The sequence below is a fragment of the Zingiber officinale genome, chromosome 3A (genome assembly GCF_018446385.1).
Source record: "Zingiber officinale cultivar Zhangliang chromosome 3A, Zo_v1.1, whole genome shotgun sequence".
NCBI classification, from domain to species: Eukaryota; Viridiplantae; Streptophyta; class Magnoliopsida; order Zingiberales; family Zingiberaceae; genus Zingiber; species Zingiber officinale.
Window position 1 is genome coordinate 3,482,316 of NC_055990.1, and position 22,363 is coordinate 3,504,678.

At 37.4% G+C, this 22,363-nt stretch overlaps 2 protein-coding genes across 2 annotated transcripts; one reads left to right on the plus strand and one right to left on the minus strand.

Annotated features, from left to right (window-relative positions):
• The first annotated feature begins 6,174 nt into the window (after positions 1-6,174).
• Positions 6,175-18,846, plus strand: LOC122051055 (importin-5-like). The gene is made up of 20 exons (XM_042611983.1): positions 6,175-7,545; positions 7,666-7,869; positions 9,729-9,833; positions 9,935-10,000; positions 10,082-10,246; positions 12,374-12,448; positions 12,541-12,695; positions 13,011-13,146; positions 13,243-13,312; positions 13,401-13,528; positions 13,606-13,662; positions 14,998-15,183; positions 15,315-15,407; positions 16,408-16,493; positions 16,576-16,642; positions 16,763-16,829; positions 16,921-17,057; positions 17,982-18,073; positions 18,179-18,245; positions 18,354-18,846. Exons 1-20 carry the CDS (start codon positions 6,310-6,312, stop codon positions 18,516-18,518), a joined length of 3,357 nt encoding a protein of 1,118 aa, XP_042467917.1. The 5' UTR covers positions 6,175-6,309; the 3' UTR covers positions 18,519-18,846.
• A 737-nt stretch (positions 18,847-19,583) lies between these two features.
• Positions 19,584-20,690, minus strand: LOC122053515 (protein SOSEKI 1-like). The gene is made up of 3 exons (XM_042615570.1): positions 20,525-20,690; positions 20,366-20,435; positions 19,584-20,289 (listed from the first exon to the last, which is right to left on the minus strand). Exons 1-3 carry the CDS (start codon positions 20,673-20,675, stop codon positions 19,740-19,742), a joined length of 771 nt encoding a protein of 256 aa, XP_042471504.1. The 5' UTR covers positions 20,676-20,690; the 3' UTR covers positions 19,584-19,739.
• Between the last annotated feature and the right edge of the window lie 1,673 nt (positions 20,691-22,363).

The following is a 22,363-nucleotide window of genomic DNA, read 5'->3' on the forward strand; positions in this document are numbered from 1 at the left end:
TCGATTGTCAGGTCCCTCGAACCCAACCAAACTTCCCGCCAGATATCGGGATCGACGGACCTATTTTGACTTTCCACCAGCTATCGAGTCTCGCAGACCTAGCAAGATTTTAGTCTGGTATCAGGTCTTTCAGACCCCGTTAACTCCTACACACTTGGTAAAGGTATTAGACCACAAAACACTCTAACTTTAATCCTCTTGTCATTTATCAAAACATGAGTTATATCATTAGTGCTAATTGCACCAATAGACAGACACTTGGCACGAGGAGAAAAGTCTATGTGGGTTAAAGAGTTGACCAGACACTTGGTGATAACTGTTGGGACCTTGACGTCCGCTAGAGGGGGGATGAATAACGTCTCACCCAAATCGTCACTTCCTACACTTGTTAGTGCGCACAGCGGAAATACAAAAATACAAACTAACAAGAAGAAAACTAAACCCTATAAACAATAAGGATAGACAATAAACCAAAACAAATCATAACACAAGGTGTTTACATGGTTCGGAGATTAGGGCTTCTACTCCACGGTTGTTCGTAAGGTGGACGATCTCAATCCGTCGGTGGATGACTCCCCGAAAACCTCTGGCTAGATCAAACCTCCTTCTCGGTGGAGAAACCTCACCACAATCTTGATCTAAACACTCTTAGATTACAAGAAGAGCTTGGAGGCTTTGGAAGACTACTAATAGGTGCTAACCATCTCTATTTCGTCAACCTTAACCAAGCTTCCACTGCTTGATTATATAGGCCACGAGTTGAAAAACCACGTCTACCAGTTGATTGCCAAAACCATCAGTCGACTGCCCGCTATAGAGATTCGACCGTTACAACCCAACGACTCGATACTAGTCGACTGATACTTTCATCAATCGACTGCTCCACACTAACCGAATGAACAGAAGCATTCTATTCGCTCCCACCCGACTGTCCGATCGACCACATCAGTCGACTTATGAAAACATTAGTTGACTGCTACAGTAACGTTATAATACTACTACAGTGATATTGCAATACTGCTACAGTAACGCTACAATAAAACCCTAATCTTATGATTTAACCCCCGAGTATATTCACTTAGCACTCGTCCTCATCCGACCAATCTAGACTTAGTCTTCTAGTCTCCTCCATCAGCCTTGCGTCCATCGGATGCCTCCCCATCCTTCACGACTTACTTCTGGAGCTTCCATAAGCCTTGTCATTATTGTAGGGTCTTACTTTGCCAAGAGATCGCACCTCCGGGACTTCATCCATTGCCAAGTCACACTTGGACTTACGTTGCCAAGACTACATGCTTGGACTTACACCGCCAAGACTCATCCTTGGGCTTTCCTCCTTTGCCAAGATCATCTTTGGACTTTCCTTGTTGCACCTGTATTCTGCACGCTCACAATGCATATCAAATACAATAATAAACCTAACTTAAACCTTTGCCCAAACATCAAAACCTAGGGTACCCAGATTGCTCCAATAATAAAGTCTTAGTAGGTTAAGGTTGATCATATGCTAAGCAATGAGAAGTCTCAATAGGTCACAATTGATCGGATGTTAGGCATGGGAATCTAGACTTGAGCTAAGCAAGTTAGGATTGGTTAATTGATCAGGTGATCAATTGACTTAGAGCCTAATTGCTTAGTCGATAGATTGGGAGAGTGTTGCGAACAAAGGTGGCACAATCGATCAATTGGGGCTACACCAATCGATCAGTTGAGCAATTGGGGATATGCCAATCGATTACTGTTGGATTTTCTCGCGAGATTGCGAGGTAGCCAGAATCGATTGGTCAATCGATTCTGGATCTTCTACAAAAGTACAAAGGCACTCTGAATCGATCAGTTGATCGAATGAAACCTCCCTAATCTATTGGTCAATTGATTGAGATATGACTGTTACGTAGATTGCGAGCTCTCAACGGCTGTGATTACTAGGATATGACGTGGCAATCTATTAGGGTAGGCCCAATCAATTGAGAGCCATAAAAGTGCAGATATAAAGGCGACGATTAGTTCAAATGCGACAACTCTCACACGCTTCTCTCCAGCCAGTTCTTGGAAGTTTTGGGAGACAAAGTGTTGCTGCATTTCCCATCTTCAAGAGACATTCAAAGCAAGAAAGACTTAAAGGATTCAAGATTCAAAGTGTCAAGTCGTTTTTTATTTGTATTTACATTTATTTCCTTGTTTCGAGTTATATTTTCTTGTTCTTGAGTTGTAGAGGTTTCTCCACCTCTATATTATTCTAAGAATGAGTGTATTTCATAGTGGAAACTGTGCTTGATGTTGATGCTTAGATTAGTCACCTCATCTTGAGATAAATACCAAGTAAATCCTACTTGTTAGCATTAGGAGTTTGCTTTGAGTTTATGCGCTGCAAAATCAATATCGACGAAGCAAGCGAGTGAGCAAGACAAGCTATTCACCCCCTAGCTCCAGAGTGTCCCAACAGAAAGGAGTTGAATCAAGGTTTAGCACTACAAGCCAACAAAATCGAGCTGAATTTCGAATCATCGTTCAATGAAAATGAAGAAGCATATATGATAAGAAAATTTTTAAAAATCTCTAAATTAGACAATTTTGATAAGAAACAAATAAACAAGATTCTCATGAGAAAGAGGAAAGTTAGATGTTATAACTATCAAGAAAAAGAACACATCAAGGACATATGTCTGAAACTGAAAAGAAAGGAGAGAGAAAAGGACAAAGGGCCAAGATGATCGAAGCACAGAAACCTAAAAGCTATGAGGTACAAGTCGTCATCAAAATCTGAGATCAAGGCGTACATCGGACTTGCATTAACGACAAGTCAACAAGAAGAAGAAGACGAGGACAACTCGTTCGAGATGAGCATCAAGAGCAATGATGAAGGGGGAGCGTCAAACTACGAGTCTGACACAGTAAATGAGGTACGTAATTTTCGTTCTGACCAAATGTATAATACTATCAAAATGATATCTAGGAGTCTATGTAAAAATAAGACAAAGTATATAATTGCAAAGGATAACTATGTCCGCTTAAAAGAAGAATTTGACCAACGGAATGATGAAAATATAACATTAAAATAATAAATAGAATTATTAGAAAAAAATTTTACAGGCTTAAAATTAAAGTTTTTACCAACTTCAAATGTTAACATTTTTGATAAAATTAATTATTTCATAAATCTTCTTCTCAAATTTTATGTTTTTTTAAAAATAAAGATATTATCGGCTAACATATTTTTATTATTATTATATTATTTTTATGAATTTATTAATAAAAATTAGAAGTTTAAATTTTTTTTTTTGAAAATTTATTTTTTTTAAAATTATTTGTTTAGATAAACATTTTATTTTATATACTCACAAAAATTAGTAAGATTTTTTAAATATTTATATATTTTTAATCATTAAATTTTGAAAATATATATTTCTATCTCAAAATATTTATTTTGATAATAAAAATAATAGTATTTTTATTCTGATCTAAATATTTCTATGTAACATTGAAAAAAAATTCAAGAATTTTCTTAACTTAAAAATAATTTTTAAATTTTTTTAGAAAAAAGAATTATTTTTTTTAAAATTATTCTCTATGAAAAATTATTTCAGTAAAAATATAGAAATTTATATACTTTGCAAACAAATCTTAAAAATTTGTATCATATTTTCTTCTGTTATTTTTTATTTTTTCCTTATTTTTTTATATAATCAAAGGAGGAAAAATTATAGGGAGTTAATTAAGTTAAGGGGGAGATTGTAAAATTCGTGTTTGCATTATTTTATTTATTGTAAATGTATTTCTTATACTAAATTGTAATATTTCATGTTATGTTTTTAAACATACATTTTTTTTCTGTTTACTTAGCCTTAATCTTAATTCGGATTGACGCATGATCCTGTTCGAAAGTTGAATCAATGGACGCTGGGCACGTGGCGTTCTCCAAGCTGCTGACGTAGATCTCCGGTTGATCGCAGGGTGCTCCGGCGAACCTGCACAGAAGTCGGGCCGGGAAGGGGTTCCCGGCGACGACCCTCCGATGCTCAAGTCAGGCAGACGAAAAGCAAGAGAGTGGCTTTTTTAGATCAGATATTCTCCTACCTCCGGTGAAGTCCAAGGGCTCTTATATAGAGCTATGGGAGCTTGGTGCACATAAACCGAGGTGTGCACGTGCATGTCTGACGCCATACTGCTACAGTCTGAGCGTCTCCTTGATGGGACAGCAGAACCTTTTGTCGTACGATACTGAGTATGGCCTGGTCTTCGAACATGCCTGTTGTCAGCAATAGGGGTTACTAAGATGACGTACCCGCTGTCCCATACTATGTGACTTCTTCTTCTCGGATCGACCATCAAACCGCTCGGCCAGACTATTCGCCTTTGGTCTGGCGTCGGTGGTCGTCCGCTCGGGATGGTTCAGAGTCGTCGCCCGCTCGGCTCTTGTAGCCGGACACCCTGGCCGAGCGGGAAACCGCTCAGCCTTTATTCTTGATTTGCAATGCGGCCGAGCTGGCTCACCCGCTCGGCCATATGATCTTTTTCCCTTATTGGAAATTTGGGCTCACGGCAAGATGGTTGTTTTCTCGAATGAAGGTCCTTGCCTAGTGATCAGCATGTCCCGCCCGCTCGTCGAGCCCCCTTTGACTGTTGACCTCCACGTGTCGTTGACCTTGCCCTCATGAGGGCCCCCCGGCCTTGTCACCGGATCAACGCATATTAAAAAAAAAGAGATTATAAGTATCCCAAGATAGTTATGTGATCAACCGAGTTAAGTTATACTTTATGTATTTGATATCTTTGTGTGTTGAGTGTGTAAGGACTTAGAAACATAAGAAGTCAATGGAAAGGCATAGCGAGAAAGAAGGATGACATGGAAAGTGAGTTAACAGACTCAATGCATCTGAGGGACGAGGAGCTACGGAAGAGTATACCAGTGAACGAGAAGGACGTGCACGACACATCCGAGGGACAATAAGTAGAGGAGGAAGCCTGCTCAAGGGAAAGGTTGAAGTTGGATTCGGGTGCGCTTAACTCCGGACGACCGAAGCATCACCCAAGCGAGCGTGAGGAAAAAAATGATCAAATGAACAGTGCTCAAGGCACTTCAAAGTGGATCGGAGGCACCTCGAGCACTGACAGCGCTTTCTGTCAATTTTGGGACCCGAGGCGTTTCCGATGGACCTAAGACGTATGTCATGTCAGTAAAAGGTAACTTTTTCCAAAATGTTATAAATAACACCCTAAATCTAGGAAGTAAAACAACAATCAATGTATTGATTTCTTTAGTAACTCTTGAGCTTTCAAAGTCTATAAAAGACAACTCCACTTTCACGAAGGGGTTATTTTTTAATGGAACTTTTTAACTGACTTAGATTAACAACCACCTAAGTTGTAACAAAATAAAACTCTTAGCCTTCTTACCTTTCTTTAAGTTATTGTTTTTCATGTTAATTACTTACTTTAATTAATATTGTATTTTTGCTAAGTTCAAAAGTAAAAGATTTGTCTGACTCATTTTTTAGGACTATTCACTCCTAACCAGTCAACGGTCCAACAACTATTATACGTTGTAAAAGTTACACTATAGCTTCTGCATGCTCAATTATGATTTGATTATGTTTATTTAAAATGTAACAAGTGTTATGGAGTCTTCATTGTTTAATTTGCTAGTTGAAATGCTATTTTAATCAAATTATCATTTATAAATTTAATAGGATATTAATTCGATATTATAAAAACTAGTAATTAATTTCTATAATTATAAAAACTAGATGCTAATTTTTACCATGTATAGAAACTACCAATCTAATTTTTACACAGTTGAATGATAAGACAATGTAGGGTAGAAAACTAGTTGCTAACTTTCATGATAAAAGTCAGATGCTACTTTCTATACTTGTAAAAATTAGTTGTTAGTTTCTGCGCGATATAATAATGATCACAATATAAAAGTATTTTGAACGGGGCTCAAAGAAACGCTGATTTAACTTTAATAAAAAAAAATGGGTGCTTATTTAACGAAAATGAGCGCCTATGTAATTTTGGCCATTATTTATTGTCAATATCTGCTTTTAAAAAAATCTAATCGAAGTAATTTTTAAACTTGCTAAAGTTTCAGCCCACGATTAATCTCGTATTAACTGTTAATCTGATTGTTTCCAACCCACTAATTCTACCTCTTGAAAACCCTAAGTCACTAACAATAAAAAGGGTCGACAACCTCGCTATTTCTCCGAGAAGAGAGAGCATCAACTCCTCGACCGCCGTTCGTCGCCGTCTTCTTCTGCCGCCGCTTCAGCACCATCACCTTCGGAAGAAGACAGCAGCGGAAGAATGGATCAGCAGCAGCAGATTGCGGTGATTCTCGGCTCGGCGGAATCAGGCCCCTTCGAGTCTCTGATCGGCCAGTTGATGTCCGCCTCCAACGAGCAGCGGTCCCACGCCGAGTCCCTCTTCAATCTCTGCCGCGACCTGCACCCGGACGCCCTAGCCCTTAAGCTCGCCTCCGTCCTCCACTCTTCCCCGGCGCTGGACTTCCGCGCCATGTCCGCCGTCCTCCTCCGCAAGCTCCTCACACACCGTGACTCCGACGCACCCTTCTGGCCCCGGCTCTCACCATCCTCCCAGACCTCTCTCAAGTCTCTCCTCCTCGCCGTCCTCCACCAGGAGCCCGACCGCTCCACTGCCAAGAAGGTCGCCGACACCATCTCCGCCCTCGCCGTCTCCCTCCTCCCCGAGTCGGCCTGGCCCGATCTTCTTCCCTTCCTCTTCCACGCCGTCTCCGCCTCCGACGCTTCCCCTCGTCTCCAGGAGTCTGCTCTCCTCATATTTTCCCAGATTGCCTATGTCCTCGCGGACGATGCCTCCTTCATCGGCCCCCACCTCACCACCCTCCACTCCCTTCTCCTTGCCGCACTCTCCCACTCTTCCGCTCCCGATGTTCGCGTTGCTGCACTCTCTGCTGCAGTCAACCTCGTCACTTCCCTGGAGTCTACTGCGGATCGTAACCGCCTAGCTGAGCTTCTCCCTGCCATGATGCGAACACTTACTGAGTCTCTCAATTCTGGCCACGAAGCTGCCGCACAGGAGGCTCTTGAACTCCTTGTTGAACTCGCAGGCGCAGAACCAAGGTTCCTTCGCCGTCAGATTGGCGATGTTGTTGGAGCCATGATGCAGATTGCCGAGGCAGATGGACTTGAGGAGGGTACTCGCCACTTAGCTATTGAGTTCGTTATCACCCTTGCTGAAGCAAGGGAGCGAGCCCCTGGGATGATGCGGAAGCTCCCCCAGTTTCTCAGCAGACTATTTGCTGTGCTCATGAAAATGCTCCTTGATTTAGAGGATGATCCTGCTTGGCACACTGCTGAGGTTCAGGATGAGGATGCTGGAGAAACTAGCAACTATGGCGTTGCACAGGAATGCCTTGACCGTCTTGCAATTGCAGTTGGTGGAAACACAATCGTTCCAGTAGCCTCGGAGCTCTTACCAGCTTACCTGGCTGCCCCTGAGTGGCAGAAACACCATGCAGCTCTTGTCGCTCTTGCACAGATAGCTGAAGGTTGTTCAAAGGTTGTACTGTGATCTTTAATTGATTCATCTGCATTTTGTTAAAACACGAATTGAAGCATTATATCTTGTCAAAACACAGTCAAAACAAGTTTAAGTGTGATTTATTCTTTATTTGTGCAGGTGATGTTAAAAAATCTGGAACAAGTAGTGACCATGGTTCTAAGCTCTTTCCAAGATCCCCATCCTCGTGTTCGCTGGGCAGCAATTAATGCCATTGGTCAGTTGTCCACAGATTTGGGGCCAGATTTGCAACTCCAATATCATCAGAGGGTGCTTCCTGCATTGGCATCAGCGATGGATGATTTCCAGAATCCTCGTGTGCAGGCAAGTATCTTGGATACTGTTAAACTTATTAATTTTTTAAGCTCATCTTTTCTTTATGCAAGCATAGTTAAAGTAGATACAGAAATTGTCTGTATATGGGTTTCCTTGTGGTGTGCAATGATAGATTCCTCTTATGTTCTCGTTTAACAATAATTACATTGGCGGAAAATCTTTTCCCTCTATTATCCTCCCTATGTTGATCTCTGCAAATAGTTTAGCTATGCATTAATATAGGACATGTCTACCCATGGTTACACTTATCTCACTGAAGTGCTTCCCTACTAAGAAAACATTTACTAGAATGTGTCTGGATGGTGATGGAAGGGGCATGCCCACCACTAGAATGTGTTTTAATGTCTGCAGAAGGAGTTCTACTAAAACTTAATGTCCTTGATTCCTAGGTTGTCACTCTGCTGTTTGTGGCCTGTTCTCTAGGCATCTTTGGAAGGCAGGGAGTGTGACAATGTACATGCTTCCCTTTACTCCATAGGTCCTTCTCACCAGTTTGCAGGGGTTGGTGGCCTGAAACTGATTTGGCTTCGCCAAAAGGTCTCATCTCTAGAAGCCTGGCGCATGAGGTGCCCCTTATCATTAGAGCTGTATTGCAATGATACAGTACACCTTAATGTTAATGTCATAAGAATAAATAATTATTTGCTTAAATAGGAAGCTTTCTCATGTGCTTCCAATCATTGTACATGAATCTGATTAGAATTGTAAGTATGCCCAGGTATGCATGGGGCAGTATTTTGTATTTCTGGATACTTTTGTTTGCTTTTTCCTGCCAGACGAATCTGTTTCTCACCTAAGAGGTCATTTATTACAACAATAGTTGAGAAGTTCAATAATTGTGATTCAGGTTGGTTAATGTAGATTATGGTGAATTTAGCTCTCTAAACAATAATCAAAGTTGTTTCAGAAAATAATTTTCAAGCTAAAATTAATAGAAATTAAGCACAATTTTTTTTTAAAAAAAATACTATATGCGAAACACATAATTACTTATTGATATGCTTATTTGCTTTCATATCTAAATCTTGGAAACCTTGCAGAAGCAAAAGTGAGGATGATTAGGGAAATGCATGGGGCATGTGTTTAATCAATATTAGAATTTATTTGTTTAGAAAATATCAATTGGTCAAGTGAAATCTCAATTGATTTTTAAAACAAGTATTGATTCTCACTCAAATTGCAATTTATTTTTGCATGAATTCTAATTGGCTTAAATTTGTTTCTTAAGGTAAACCAACATACTGATGATGTTGCTTGACTTTTGGAAAAAACCAAAATAGTCATACAGCTTGGATCCAATTTGACTAGTCTATATCAGGGTCAACCATTTTTTTCATCCATGGATCAGTAGAATTCTTCATATTGGGATCAGCTGGCCCAAAAGATTAGTATCATCAATATCAAGGGATTGGATTGTTATGATTGGAACTGAAGATAATAATTTCTATGACTGGCAATGGTAAACATAAGAAGGATAAAAAGGACATAGTAATTCCAGATACAATTACAAGTTGAAAGTCAATTTATTATTATTTAAGTACTGATATTTAATATTTTCTTAATTTTGATTTGGTATCATATTTAGCTGTGTGTTATACTGATACCTTGGTATTTTGTTATATACTAATAACTTGTATGCTGTACAAGTTATGCTTGATGGCAGAATTAGTAATTTATATTTTATTGTTAGTTGGAATTTGCCATCTGTTTCTCACTAATTATTAAGTTGCTTGCCATCTGCTGAATATTCTTGAGTTATCAATTTATTTTTGAATTATACACTTATTATATTTTTCTGAGAACAAAATATTCCAGTCCTTTCTCAATTTCTATTGATTGATTTACAGGCTCATGCATCTTCAGCTGTTTTGAATTTCTGTGAAAATTGCACTCCTGATATTTTGACACCTTACCTAGATGGAATCGTAGGGAAGTTACTAGTTCTGCTACAGGTATATGGACAATTTGTGAATTAATCTCATTAAATTTGTATACCTGCTTAGCTTTTGGTTGGTAATTTATGTATAAATGTAATGCATTGTTTTTTTTCCAGAATGGGAACCAGATGGTTCAAGAAGGAGCTTTAACAGCTTTAGCTTCAGTGGCAGATTCATCACAAGTATTTGTCATAGACATTTTTGTGAAGCTTTTTAACATATTGTTTTGACCATACTAAATCAAATGTTATATCACAATGCAGGAACAATTTCAGAAGTACTATGATGCCGTTATGCCTTACCTCAAAGTGATATTGATGAATGCGACTAATAAATCAAACAGGATGCTTCGTGCAAAATCAATGGAGTGCATAAGTTTGGTAGGAATGGCAGTGGGCAAGGAAAAGTTCAGGGATGATGCTAAACAGGTATGATCACATTATTCATCCATTTTGGATGTTCTTATTTTAGCTAACATTAAAGTTAAATTGTTTTATGAAAAAGAGTATTATATACTCTATCCTTTACTTTTAATATGAGAAATTGAGTTTATCCTATCAATTCACCTATCACTATCTAAATTTTTATTCGAGAATAAGATCAAAGCCTGAATCTCGGTAATTAAAGGTTGTTAGTAACTCTTGATGAAAGTTTTTATTAACTCTTCCATTGAATTCTGTAAATTGAAACTATTTAAATCTGTAAAGTTGATAACATAGTTCTACTGCAATTAGTTTCGATTTTATGAATATATGTATACATTATTTACATATGCAAGTAGATATTGTAACATATAAGGTTTTAAAAGGCAGTTTCAGACAGCAAGCGATGAGCTCACAACTCACAGCTTTTGTAGGCATGTGTTTGTCATCCAAAAATATTAATTGTTAAATTGATATGAACACCAAGTATGAGTGACATCTATGCAACAAAGTCTATTGGTTGAACAAAGTATAAGCATGTTCACATAACAAACGATAAAGTAAACTTAACACAGAATTCATCATTGCACACTGCTAGAAAATACATTACATAACAAAACATACAAGTACATAACAATCAAACTAGCTATAAATAGTTAAAGGGTTTAAAGAGACAAGTTAAAATATGATAGCAAAGAAGATAGAGAATTCCTCTTTGTGAGGAAGTAAAATTTTGCACTTTGCAGCTAGAAGAGGATAAATCAGTGAAGAATTTTGCACATATTAGAAGACCATACACTGTGATTAAAGGAAGAGAAATGGGGAAGAGGAGATGATGGAGAAGAAGATAGAGGATATTTCCATGTATGGAGAAAGAAATCTGTACTCTGTAACTATCAAAGAGGAGTTGATGGAGAAGAAGATAGATGATATCTCCTTGCAAGGAGGAAAAATCTGCACTCTGTAAACAGTAAGAGAGGAAAAAACTCCAAAAGAAGTGAGATTAAAAGAGCATTAAGTTACCATTATATGAGATGCTTACAAAAGAAGATACATGAAGATATCCTGCAAAGGAGAAGAAAAGGTAGAAAAGATGATCAGAACAGCGATTTCAAGTTTGAGGGGGTCGATGGTTGGTGCTGTTCTGTGAATTTCCCGCGTTGTTGTTCTGTGAGGCTGCAAGTTGTGGGAAGAGGGTATTCTGATTTTTTAATCCTAATGTTTCCATCTTAGTCGCTTGAAATGATTAAGTGATTTGTCTGGATTACTTTTAAAATACTCACCTGAAGAGGAACATGTTAATATGAATCACTTATGTGGAAGAAGGAAGAAAATGAAATAGGGGTAGGGAAAGTAGGGGTGGGACCCTTGATAGAAACCATGATTTCTATCTCTTGAAGAAAACAACAAAAATGAGAGATTAACTTCCCCCTTCTCTCTGTACTTGGCCCAGCACTTGCCCTGGTAGGAACTACACACATGGAGCTCCCATCAATTGTCAATTCTCTAGTTTGCTAAAATTCTATTTGCCATTGTTTTAAATTATTTCATCCATAAATCTATTTTCTTTTTAGTGTTTGAGGAGAGAGGGTAAGCTTTCCCTGTATTTATGTTTGATTGGAAGGAGAATGAGATCCTCCTCGCTAGGAGTACATCTAATTCTTCTTTTGAGATTGCATCAGCTGGCTGACAGGTTTTTAATGTTACATGGTGCGTGTGATATTTGCTGTTCAAATCCATATGTAAAATATTTTTTTAATCGAATCACGAGTTGCTTTGGATGACTAACATAATTATTTACAGGCATATGTATATTATTGTATGTTTTATTTATATTGATTGATTAGTTTGATTAATATGATTTTCTAATATAATAATGTATACTTATATTTTCTAACACGTGGTGGTACTTATTCTTGTCAAATTATGGAGCATATACTAATTCATTCCAGGTTATATTTCTGCAGTGACTCAATCATATACCACTGTTGTATGCTTTTTTATTATCTGGTATCTGTTTATCTGCAGTTTTTCTGAATAAACTTTCTTATAGTCTTTTAATTTCTTACTCTATATATATATATATATATATATATATATATATATTATATTTGCTTATTTCTGTTATGCTAGGTAATGGAAGTTTTGATGGCATTGCAAGGATCACAAATGGAGACGGATGATCCTACTACAAGCTATATGCTTCAGGTGTGCTTGAGGTCCAATAGATCAATGTCAGGAAATGATATGGCCATAGCTAACTTTTATTTTAAATTTTTTTGTATATATTTTTTAAATAGGCATGGGCCAGGTTATGCAAATGCCTAGGACAGGATTTTCTGCCATACATGAATGTTGTTATGCCCCCATTGCTTCAATCTGCCCAGCTGAAACCAGATGTAACTATCACATCTGCAGGTTCAGATGATGACATAGAAGATTCAGATGATGAAAGGTTTGTTTCACTCAAAGCATATTATCATTTGCTTTCATGTTTGCTTATTGATCACTCAATCCACTAAACTTCTGTGGTTTTGGGTATACGAAGGATGAAATGCACATGGTCTCTGCTATTTTACGGAGCTTCACTCTTTGATACAAAGCGGATAACTTTATGAGCCAAACCTTCATTTCAATGTCTAATTTTGCATAGCTTTACAGAGCTTAACTCTTTGAAGTAGATAGGAGAATTTTATGAGTCAGACCTTCATTAGAATGGTCTGTCGCCTTCATATACTTTGATTATTCTCACTGCTATATTTACTTGCAGTGTTGAAACCATTACTCTTGGAGATAAAAGGATAGGAATTCGGACAAGTGTATTGGAGGAGAAAGCCACTGCTTGTAACATGCTATGCTGCTATGCTGATGAGCTAAAAGAGGGCTTCTATCCGTGGATTGATCAGGTCAATTTTGATCCCCATTTATCATTTTTTATTAAAAGTTGATTATGGAATCGCAATGCTCGAGAGCTAATTCTATAAAATCCAAACTGAATGTAGGTCGCTCCTACACTGGTACCTTTACTTAAATTCTATTTCCATGAAGAAGTAAGGAAGGCTGCTGTTGCAGGTACCTGTTTGTATCTCTTTTTCATGACTTTTTTTTGTCAAGGTTAAAATTATCAAGGGTTATACACGTACATTCTACTTGTCTTTAGCTATGCCGGAATTACTCCGATCGGCAAAACTAGCTGTTGAAAAGGGGCAAGCTCAAGGCCGTGATGAATCATATGTTAAGCAATTATCAGACTACATAATCCCAGCTCTTGTTGAAGCATTGCAGAAGGTTATTCTAAGGAAATGGTCTTTGTCTTTTAATGTGTCTAGTTATTGATATTTATTGCTATAATACTCTTATTGCAGGAACCAGAAACAGAAATCTGTGCAAGCATGCTGGATTCACTGAATGAGTGCATGCAGGTACGTTCTAGCAACGAAGATTATCATCATTTATTCAATGAGAAACAGTAGCCCCCTTGGAATATGACTTCAGGCTTTACATTATAACTTTACAAAGGCGTTCAGGAACATTGAAGACAAAGGTGTCTAAAGGCTTGAATACAAGCAAATGGGGACAATCATAAAGTTCAATGTAGCAAACCCATATTTCACAATGAATTCCAGTAGAAGAGGCATACTAAAATTGCTTTAACCAACCCTCTCTTGCTTTTAGCAGATAGCTGCATATGTTTCATTTGTTCAATAGTATGAATGAGTCAAAAGGAAAAACTTACTATTTTCTCTACATTTTCTGCTGAATAAAATCTGTGTTTCCTTTTCCTTACAAGGATTGTTATTTGAAAACCATGAACATTCCACATGACGCAAACTGTAGCCTTTTTTCCAACTCATCCCATACCTACATTTTTTTTTATTTCAAAATTTGTGTAATAGACCAATGTTACTAGATTTATGTGGTATTATAACTAGCAGCATCTGCATTTGATCAACTTGGTAATGTCTATAGTGTAAGCACAGATGAAAAAACATGTCTTTTTGTTTGCTAATCAGTTTTCCACTGTATATATTTATTTTGTAATTCCTGATTTATTAGAGAGATGTGTTGATTCTAGTTACTTGGATTTGGGTTTATTGTCAAAATGCTATCTAGCATAGTAAAAGATGTAGGATTGCCATGTCTCTTCACGTCACTTACAACTTTCAAGTCCTGATGCAATCCTTTGTGAAAGGTTGGTAATATAAAATATAAAAACCTCATTTTGGAAATACCTTTAGAAACTTCCACAGCTTTAAAAAATGGAGATAGACTAGAGGAGAGTGAAAAATCCAATCCATCTAACACTAACTATATTAAGCTCTTAAAATTATCACCTCATTCTCTCTCTCTCTCTCTCTCTCTCTCTCTGTATGTCTTATGCCAACTTGTTTTATTGGAATACCAGCAATATCAAGCTAGTTCCTTTTTGTTCTCAACCCATGTAAAATATCTAAGTTAAGATCAGATAGATGACCAGAAGATCATGGATCTAGTTTTTATTGATTAAAGGTATTTGTATTATGGCAAGTATTATGCGCGGTAAGAGTAAATTATTATGGACCTTTTATTTTAATTATCTTGAATATAATTATTGTAAAATATATTTCTATGTAATTTGTTGCATATGTGTCTTTATAATGGCCTTCCCAAATACTGCTTATGCTTGTTGGTTAAAACGTTGCTAGGTTTCCATGTGTTTATACGTGTAATAATCAATGCTAAATCAGTGTTCCTTTTGATTTTTTGTTCGTATGCAGTTAAGTGGGTCACTTCTCAGTGAAGACCAGGTTAAAAGCATAGTTGATCAAATAAAGCATGTGATAACTGCCAGTGCATCTAGGAAAAAAGAAAGAGCCGAAAGGACGAAAGCTGAGGATTTTGATGCCGAGGAAGAGGAAATCCTCAAGGAAGAAAATGAGCAGGAGGAAGAAGTGTTTGATCAGGTTATTAATGCAGTTCAAAAAAATGCCACTTTGTGGATTTGTTGCAAGATTCTTTTGATTCAAAGCGACACATTTTTAAGTAATTTTATGAAATTAGTGTATCATCATCTTCTCTGGTTATTCCAATTCAGATTGGGGATTGCCTTGGAACTCTGATTAAGACCTTCAAGGCGTCTTTCCTGCCGTTCTTTGACGAGCTCTCTCTTTATATTACTCCAATGCTGGTATGTTTTGTTAACTTGTTCAAGATATAGTCTAATTTTGGCACTCTTATCGACTACTCCAATAGCTGTGCCGATGACAATAATTTCATATATATCTATGATGTTCTTGATTTTGAAGGCAGTTGGTTTTGAATTTTTATTATTGTAATCTTTCTTTCCAGACGATATGTTTTTTTTATCCTGCAGCAGTTTTATTTTCATGTTAATCCTCATGACCTGGTTGAAGTAGAATGAAGCATATATATTTTGGGAATCACCAAAACATGAACAGTATGGTTAAGAGTGAGATTTTTTTTTTTTGTTTTTTGACTTGTGTAATTTTGATACAATATTGGAGTAATTTAGCTTATCCTAATCTTTGATTCATGAACTAATAGCATGTTATCATATGAATGGTGAAGATTTTGCAAACTGATGGTTGTAAATTCCCTTTGAATCTATGGTACTTCTATGCTGTCTGATAATGTATTTTCCCTTGTTTTGCTAAATCTCTGTAAAATTTTAACATATTTATTTCAACACATTCCTTAGATACACCTTTATGCACATCAATTGCTCATTTGAATGTTTATGTTGCTATGACTTCATAGTGATAGATAATTTAACCTCTTTCTTTTTTTGTTTTATGATGTTTTCGGATTGCCAACAACAAGTTCTCTTTTGCTAATTCATCTACTTACATATTGTTGTTGCTCATTGGAAGGTTTAGTTTCTTTTATTTTGTCTGTGATCTCATAGCACAATTACCTGATTTTTCTTGCTTTGCCTTATGATGCTTTTGGACCACTGTCAACTGGTTCCTCTGCTCAGCATACTAATTCATTTACTCCATAATTCTAGTTTAGCATGTTCATCCATTGTCTTGTGTGCAGGGAAAGGATAAAACACCTGAGCCTTATGATGCTTTTGGACCACTGTCAACTGGTTCCTCTGCTCAGCATACTAATTCATTTACTCCATAATTCTAGTTTAGCATGTTCATCCATTGTCTTGTGTGCAGGGAAAGGATAAAACACCTGAGGAGAGAAGGATTGCTATTTGCATTTTTGTTGATGTTGCAGAACAATGCCAGGAAGCAGCTCTTAGGCATGATTTTCACTCAATCTTTTGTCTTCATGCTTGTTTCTGAACAGCACAAATATTGAATATCAGGTTTTCAATTTGACAGATACTACGATACCTACCTTCCTTTCCTATTAGAAGCATGCAATGATGATAATGCAGATGTTAGGCAGGTTAGGATACATCCTTCCTCTTTCCTACCATATATACTTGTGCTCCTGCTATGCTTTCAGCAAATATGCACACAATTTTATGGGAATATAGATGTTACTTATATAAGTAATTATTTTCAGGCTGCTGTTTATGGTGTTGGTGTTTGTGCTGAATTTGGTGGATCAGTGTTTCGGCCTTTGGTTGGAGGTAACTATGCATATAAGATGCTATTACATATAAGGTAAATCCTCTGGGTTGTGGCTGATAACAATTTGTCCGATGTTTTCTTGGTATGCAGAGGCTCTCTCTAGTTTGAATAATGTGATTGGACATCCTGATGCATTGCAATCGGACAATGTAATGGCATATGACAATGCTGTTTCAGCACTTGGTAAAATATGTCAATTCCATCGTGATGGTATTGATGCAGCTAAGGTGAATTGTTTGTCTTGGTTATCTTTGCAATTTTGTTTGTGCTTTTTGTGCTTTGGTGATTGTAAATTTGCTGTTTCAAGACTTGGCAAAATATTTCTCATTCCTTTTGTTTATAACTGTGTTCCCCTTTTTTGTTTTGGCATTATAGCTAAATTAATCAGCTAAAGCATCCACATTATGAATTTATTTGGTAGCTAATGTATGATATTATTTAGGTTAACCAATGACATATTTGACATTTGTTTTATTCAGTTTATCTGAGTATTGCTAAACCTTTTAACATTTCCTAATTTCAAACAAGCGCAATCTTAGATAGAGTTCAGTTCACAACAAAATGGGTTTGAACTTCTGAGCATATTTTTCTGAAAGATTATTTATTATAAGATGTGCTGTTTTTCGATTTGCCATTTTTTAAGATGGAGTTGTTTTTTCTATTAATGTTCGGTTGCCTTGTATTAGTCTTGTACTGCAGAATGCTTACAGATTTTGTTTGACCAAAGTGGGATTTCTGAACTATTACTTTTGTGTAACAGTTGGAAGTCACTTGGATATTTGTTTACCCCACACATAATACTGATTATGTACTTGTATGTGTGATCGTATCACTTTCAGATGTCAAATTGATATTAACTTCAGGACTTCTTAGACCTTAGAACAATAATCCTTGTGTAGATATCTGATTGCATTTTGTAGTTTGCTTGAACATTATATTGTCCAGAATATGCATAGTTTTTTGTTCAAGGGATCAGTCATTTTCCCATTCCTTTTTGTGTTCCTGTCCGTAGATTTCACAACCTTTTCCATCATCCATTTTCTGAGTTGGCGGCTATCTTATAATCATTGCAACTTGTTCCCTTCTCTTTCTTTGAAAAGGGCATTCTGAATAAAAATTTCTACATGGTATATCTGCTGCATATCTGCCAGGTTGTTCCAGCTTGGTTGGGTTGCTTGCCAATAAAGAATGATTTAATTGAGGCCAAAATTGTTCATGAACAACTCTGTTCAATGGTTGAAAGGTACATCATGACCTTCACTGTAGATATGTATTTGTCCATGTCTTTTGATTCTTTAGTTTGTTCGTATATGAGACTGAATATTGATCCATGGATTCTGTTAAACAGGTCAGATAGGGATCTTTTGGGTCCTAACAATCAGCAAATTCCTAAACTAGTTGCGGTGTTTGCAGAGGTATGTGGATTTCTTGTTGATACTACAAAAATTATATTAAACCTTGAGTCTCATCTACTTGATCGTACACTACAAATATCCTTGCATGTTTTCTTTTGTTTCTCTTAGGTTCTATGCGGAGGGAAGGATCTGGCTTCGGAACAGACTGTTAGTAGAATCATCAGTCTCTTGAGACAGATTCAACAAACACTCCCACCTGCTGTCCTCGCCTCTACCTGGTCTACCCTGCAGCCTCAGCAACAGCTTGCTTTGCAATCTGTATTATCATCGTAAGCCATTGCTTGTATCTTTCTTCTTTTCTTCTTCTGGGCATGTGTTTCCTAGTTTGCAACATTGTCGCTATTGCATAGCATTCTTTACGTCCACTTGTCAAGTTTATTAAATTGTGGGGGCATTGTTCGATCGGGTTGCTTTTGGTCTGCTAGAGAAATTTGTAATTTTGGTGGCGTGGGTGTACAAAATGACCGTTATATGTTTATTTGTTGCCAGAGGTGTAGATTGTGAAGGGTCGAGAAACATTGTATTTTGCTGGATTCTTGTTTTTTTTTTTTTGGGTCATAATGGAAGGGCTTGGTGAAGACGCATGCTGCATTTCCAACTATTCCAATGTTATTTTCTCAATGTGTTGAAATACCACTAAGATCAGAAGAGCGATACAATAAAGTGATCTCAATGTGGATTATCAACGAATTGCTACGTCAATTAGTTGACAAGGCACTAATACAATCTATCCACTTATAGACATGTCTTGTAGATCAACATACAATGTCTCCAGGGCATAGCACAGCTGGGGTTCATGGTTTCGTGGTCGAAAGGTTTAGGATTTGATTCTCGGGGTGTCATTATCTGGGATTAGCGTCTCGGTTATACGTTTTCAGCTATGTATCTGTATTTACTTCCTTTCATATTCGTGGGATCAATTTTAGAGGACCGGTTCTATATTTTTTTTTAGATCGACATACAATGCTCAACTAATTTACAAAGAAAGACAGCCATCACCATAGTGGTAACGCTTATTAACGCTTATTAAGATAAGAGTTCATTCCATAAAATACTAAAAAAAATTTTCCATCTGAGTGACAATAGCAACCTTTGAAATTTCAAACATTCAACTACCATCCGATTGAGACCGTCCTACTCTCAGCTGGGCAAAAAAGCGAAGAGTTTGACATTGGACATGTCTCTTTCGTTGTGATATATATATATATATATATATATATATATATATATATATATAAAATAAAAATAAAATAACTATTCAATATCATGTATTATCCTTTATAAGCATTAATACCTTTTACATAAAAAGTAAATAGAGGAATTATGAAACACAAACCGATCCAAATAATTCAGTACCAACACAAATAAAATTTCTAGCTTTCATTCGCCTAATTAGCGAAAACAATTCTCGTCCTTCATTATTAATCATAATGTTTAAATTGACACACGCGCAGCAGTCGCAAGATCAACATAGGCGACATGCGAATGATGCGATCATCCCTGTCGCCGTCCGCCGGCGTGTTGCTCCTTCTCCCGCCGGCGAACCGCCCGTAGTCCCTCGTCCTTCGTCTTCACCGAAGACTTGCACCTCAGGATATTGCGCAGCACTCGCGACGTTGCCCTCGTCTCAGGCTTATTGCCGGAGTTGTTATGGCCGCGTCCTTTGTTCACTTGATCTCTGTTCCCGTCGCCGTGCTCGACAATGGCTGGTGCTTCCGATCTCTTATCCTCCTCCTTCGCAATCTTCGGCTTACCGTTTCCAATCTGAAATTTTGATGCCTCCTCCTCCAGCGACGTGTCCCCGTCCACCTCCGCCGCCGGTGCCTTAGGAGACAGCTGCTCCCCCCGCGGCACCATCTGCAGAGTCTCAGCGCCGACCGCCTCCTCTGCGGATATCTTCGCCTTCGCCACCGGCGGCGCCGCCTTCTCATCGCTCGCGTGATTCGCGATCTCGGAGCCCTTGAGGACGTACTCGTTGTCGGAGCAGGGCGTGAGCAGGTCGCCGTCCATCACGTCCTGCCACACGTATCCCCCTCTGTACCGCCTGAGATATCATACTACACGAGTCAAACAAAATTAAATCCTCCGCCGCTGCCTTTAGCGACGGCGATCACGAGTACCTCTTGTAGGACCAAGTGAAGGTCTCCGGCAAGTCCTTCCCTCTGAATTCCGACAGCCATCTCTTCACATCTGTCCCAATCCCACCTCTGCTATCACAACACAACACAAGAAAAAAGTAGAAGAAGAAGAAGAAGAAAAAAAAGATCAGAGAATCATACCACGAAGGTAAACGCGATCTCGCCGGAGACGATGAATCCGGAGAAGGTGCGGGTGCTCGATCCGGCCGCTGTGGCGGCTGAGGAAGTAGACCACGTTGACGCTCCTCACCTCTCCTCCTCCTCCTCCATTAAAGTTGGATGTTGCCTCCATGACACACAAAAGTCTCAGACCGCATCAGGACAACAAGATGCACACATATATCCAATTGACCGACCGCAACGTGCCTCGTGAACACGGTCGAGACTAACCCGTCAAGTTACCAGTCAAATGGTTCCATCTGGCCACGGTTCAATTATCATCTTAAATTGCTCCCACGGATTAGGGTGAGCAGCCAACTCGTCAAATTGATCAACCCATTTATATCGATCTGAATCGAATTAAAAAAAAATTATCTGATATAGGGCCGGATGTAAGATCATGATATTATATTATTCAATCTAGTAGAGTTGGATAATTTTTTATCTTAATAATCGAACTAACCCGATCCGCGATCATCCCTATTTGTAGCAACTACTGTCGATAAGTTGCTACACGTTGTAGTAGTTACTGTCGATAAATTATTACCCGTTGTAACAGCTGCTGGTGATTAGTTACTACAACGTGTAATGAATAATGTCTATTATCATTTTAAAATATATTTTTTTTGTTGATTTATATTTATATTTTATATTTCATTGGATATACAATCGGATATCCAAATAACTGATAACCTGTCGGATATCTGATACATAATAACCACCGGACATAGGACCAGATGTAGGTCCTGATATTGTATTATCTGATCTAGTAGGGTCGGATAGTTTTTTTATCTTAATAATCGAACCAACCCGATCCGCGATCACCCCTACCACGGATTAATACAATTGTACCATAGTTACTCTAAGGATACGTTTAGTTGGAGATTATTTTTGATAATCTTAATTATTCATCTAAGATTATATATTAACGAAAATATTATTTAGTTTAGATAATTAATGATTCTTGAGTAATGTTTCATATCTGATAGGTCAACAAAAGAAACATACAATCCGAAATAGATCTTTCAAATTAATTTTAAGCGGCTATAAAATATCTTATTGAATATCTAATCTTTTCGTGCAAAAGACTATTACACTAAGATAAATACAATTAATTTAATCTTGGGATGATGGAGTCACTCGGGGTTAATGGAGCCAACTATCTAAATGTGAAAAGTGAGGACACTGTCTATACAAGTAGATTAAAATTTTTCGATAAATACCCTCCCATACTTTATGAGAGTGTAATCGTTAAAATGACAACTTCATCGTTACTCCCATTATCATCTTAAATTAGAGGGCGAACCACTTAAATGAAAATGTTGATATTCCAGTTCACTCTATATATAAAACATATTTTTAGGTTAAAAATTATTAATAATTTTGATTGAGTCTTAGTTCAAAAAAAATGTTACAAAATTTAAAACGCTAGGCATCAAATTGAGAATACTATAACTTTGTTCCTACATAATGCCCAATTAATTAGAAAGTGACAGTTTTATTTTAATAGAAATAATATAATTTAGAAACGGATTGTGATCATTTACTTTACTAGAAACGAGAATACTAAAACTTTAAGGAGCATTAAACAAAAAGCCATTAAATGTTTAAAAGTGACGGCTTGCCATGTATGTTTTCTGCCGGCTTACGCGTGCAAATTAACGCCAATATTAAACAAGCTTAAAATTAATTAATTTTTATACAGATCGAGCAGGCCTCGCAATAGAGGAATTATATTGTTTAATTTAATAAATTCTTTATTTTGGGGAAGAAGAATAAGTGGAATGGCAATAAATAATTCGAGAAGCAAAAATTGAATTG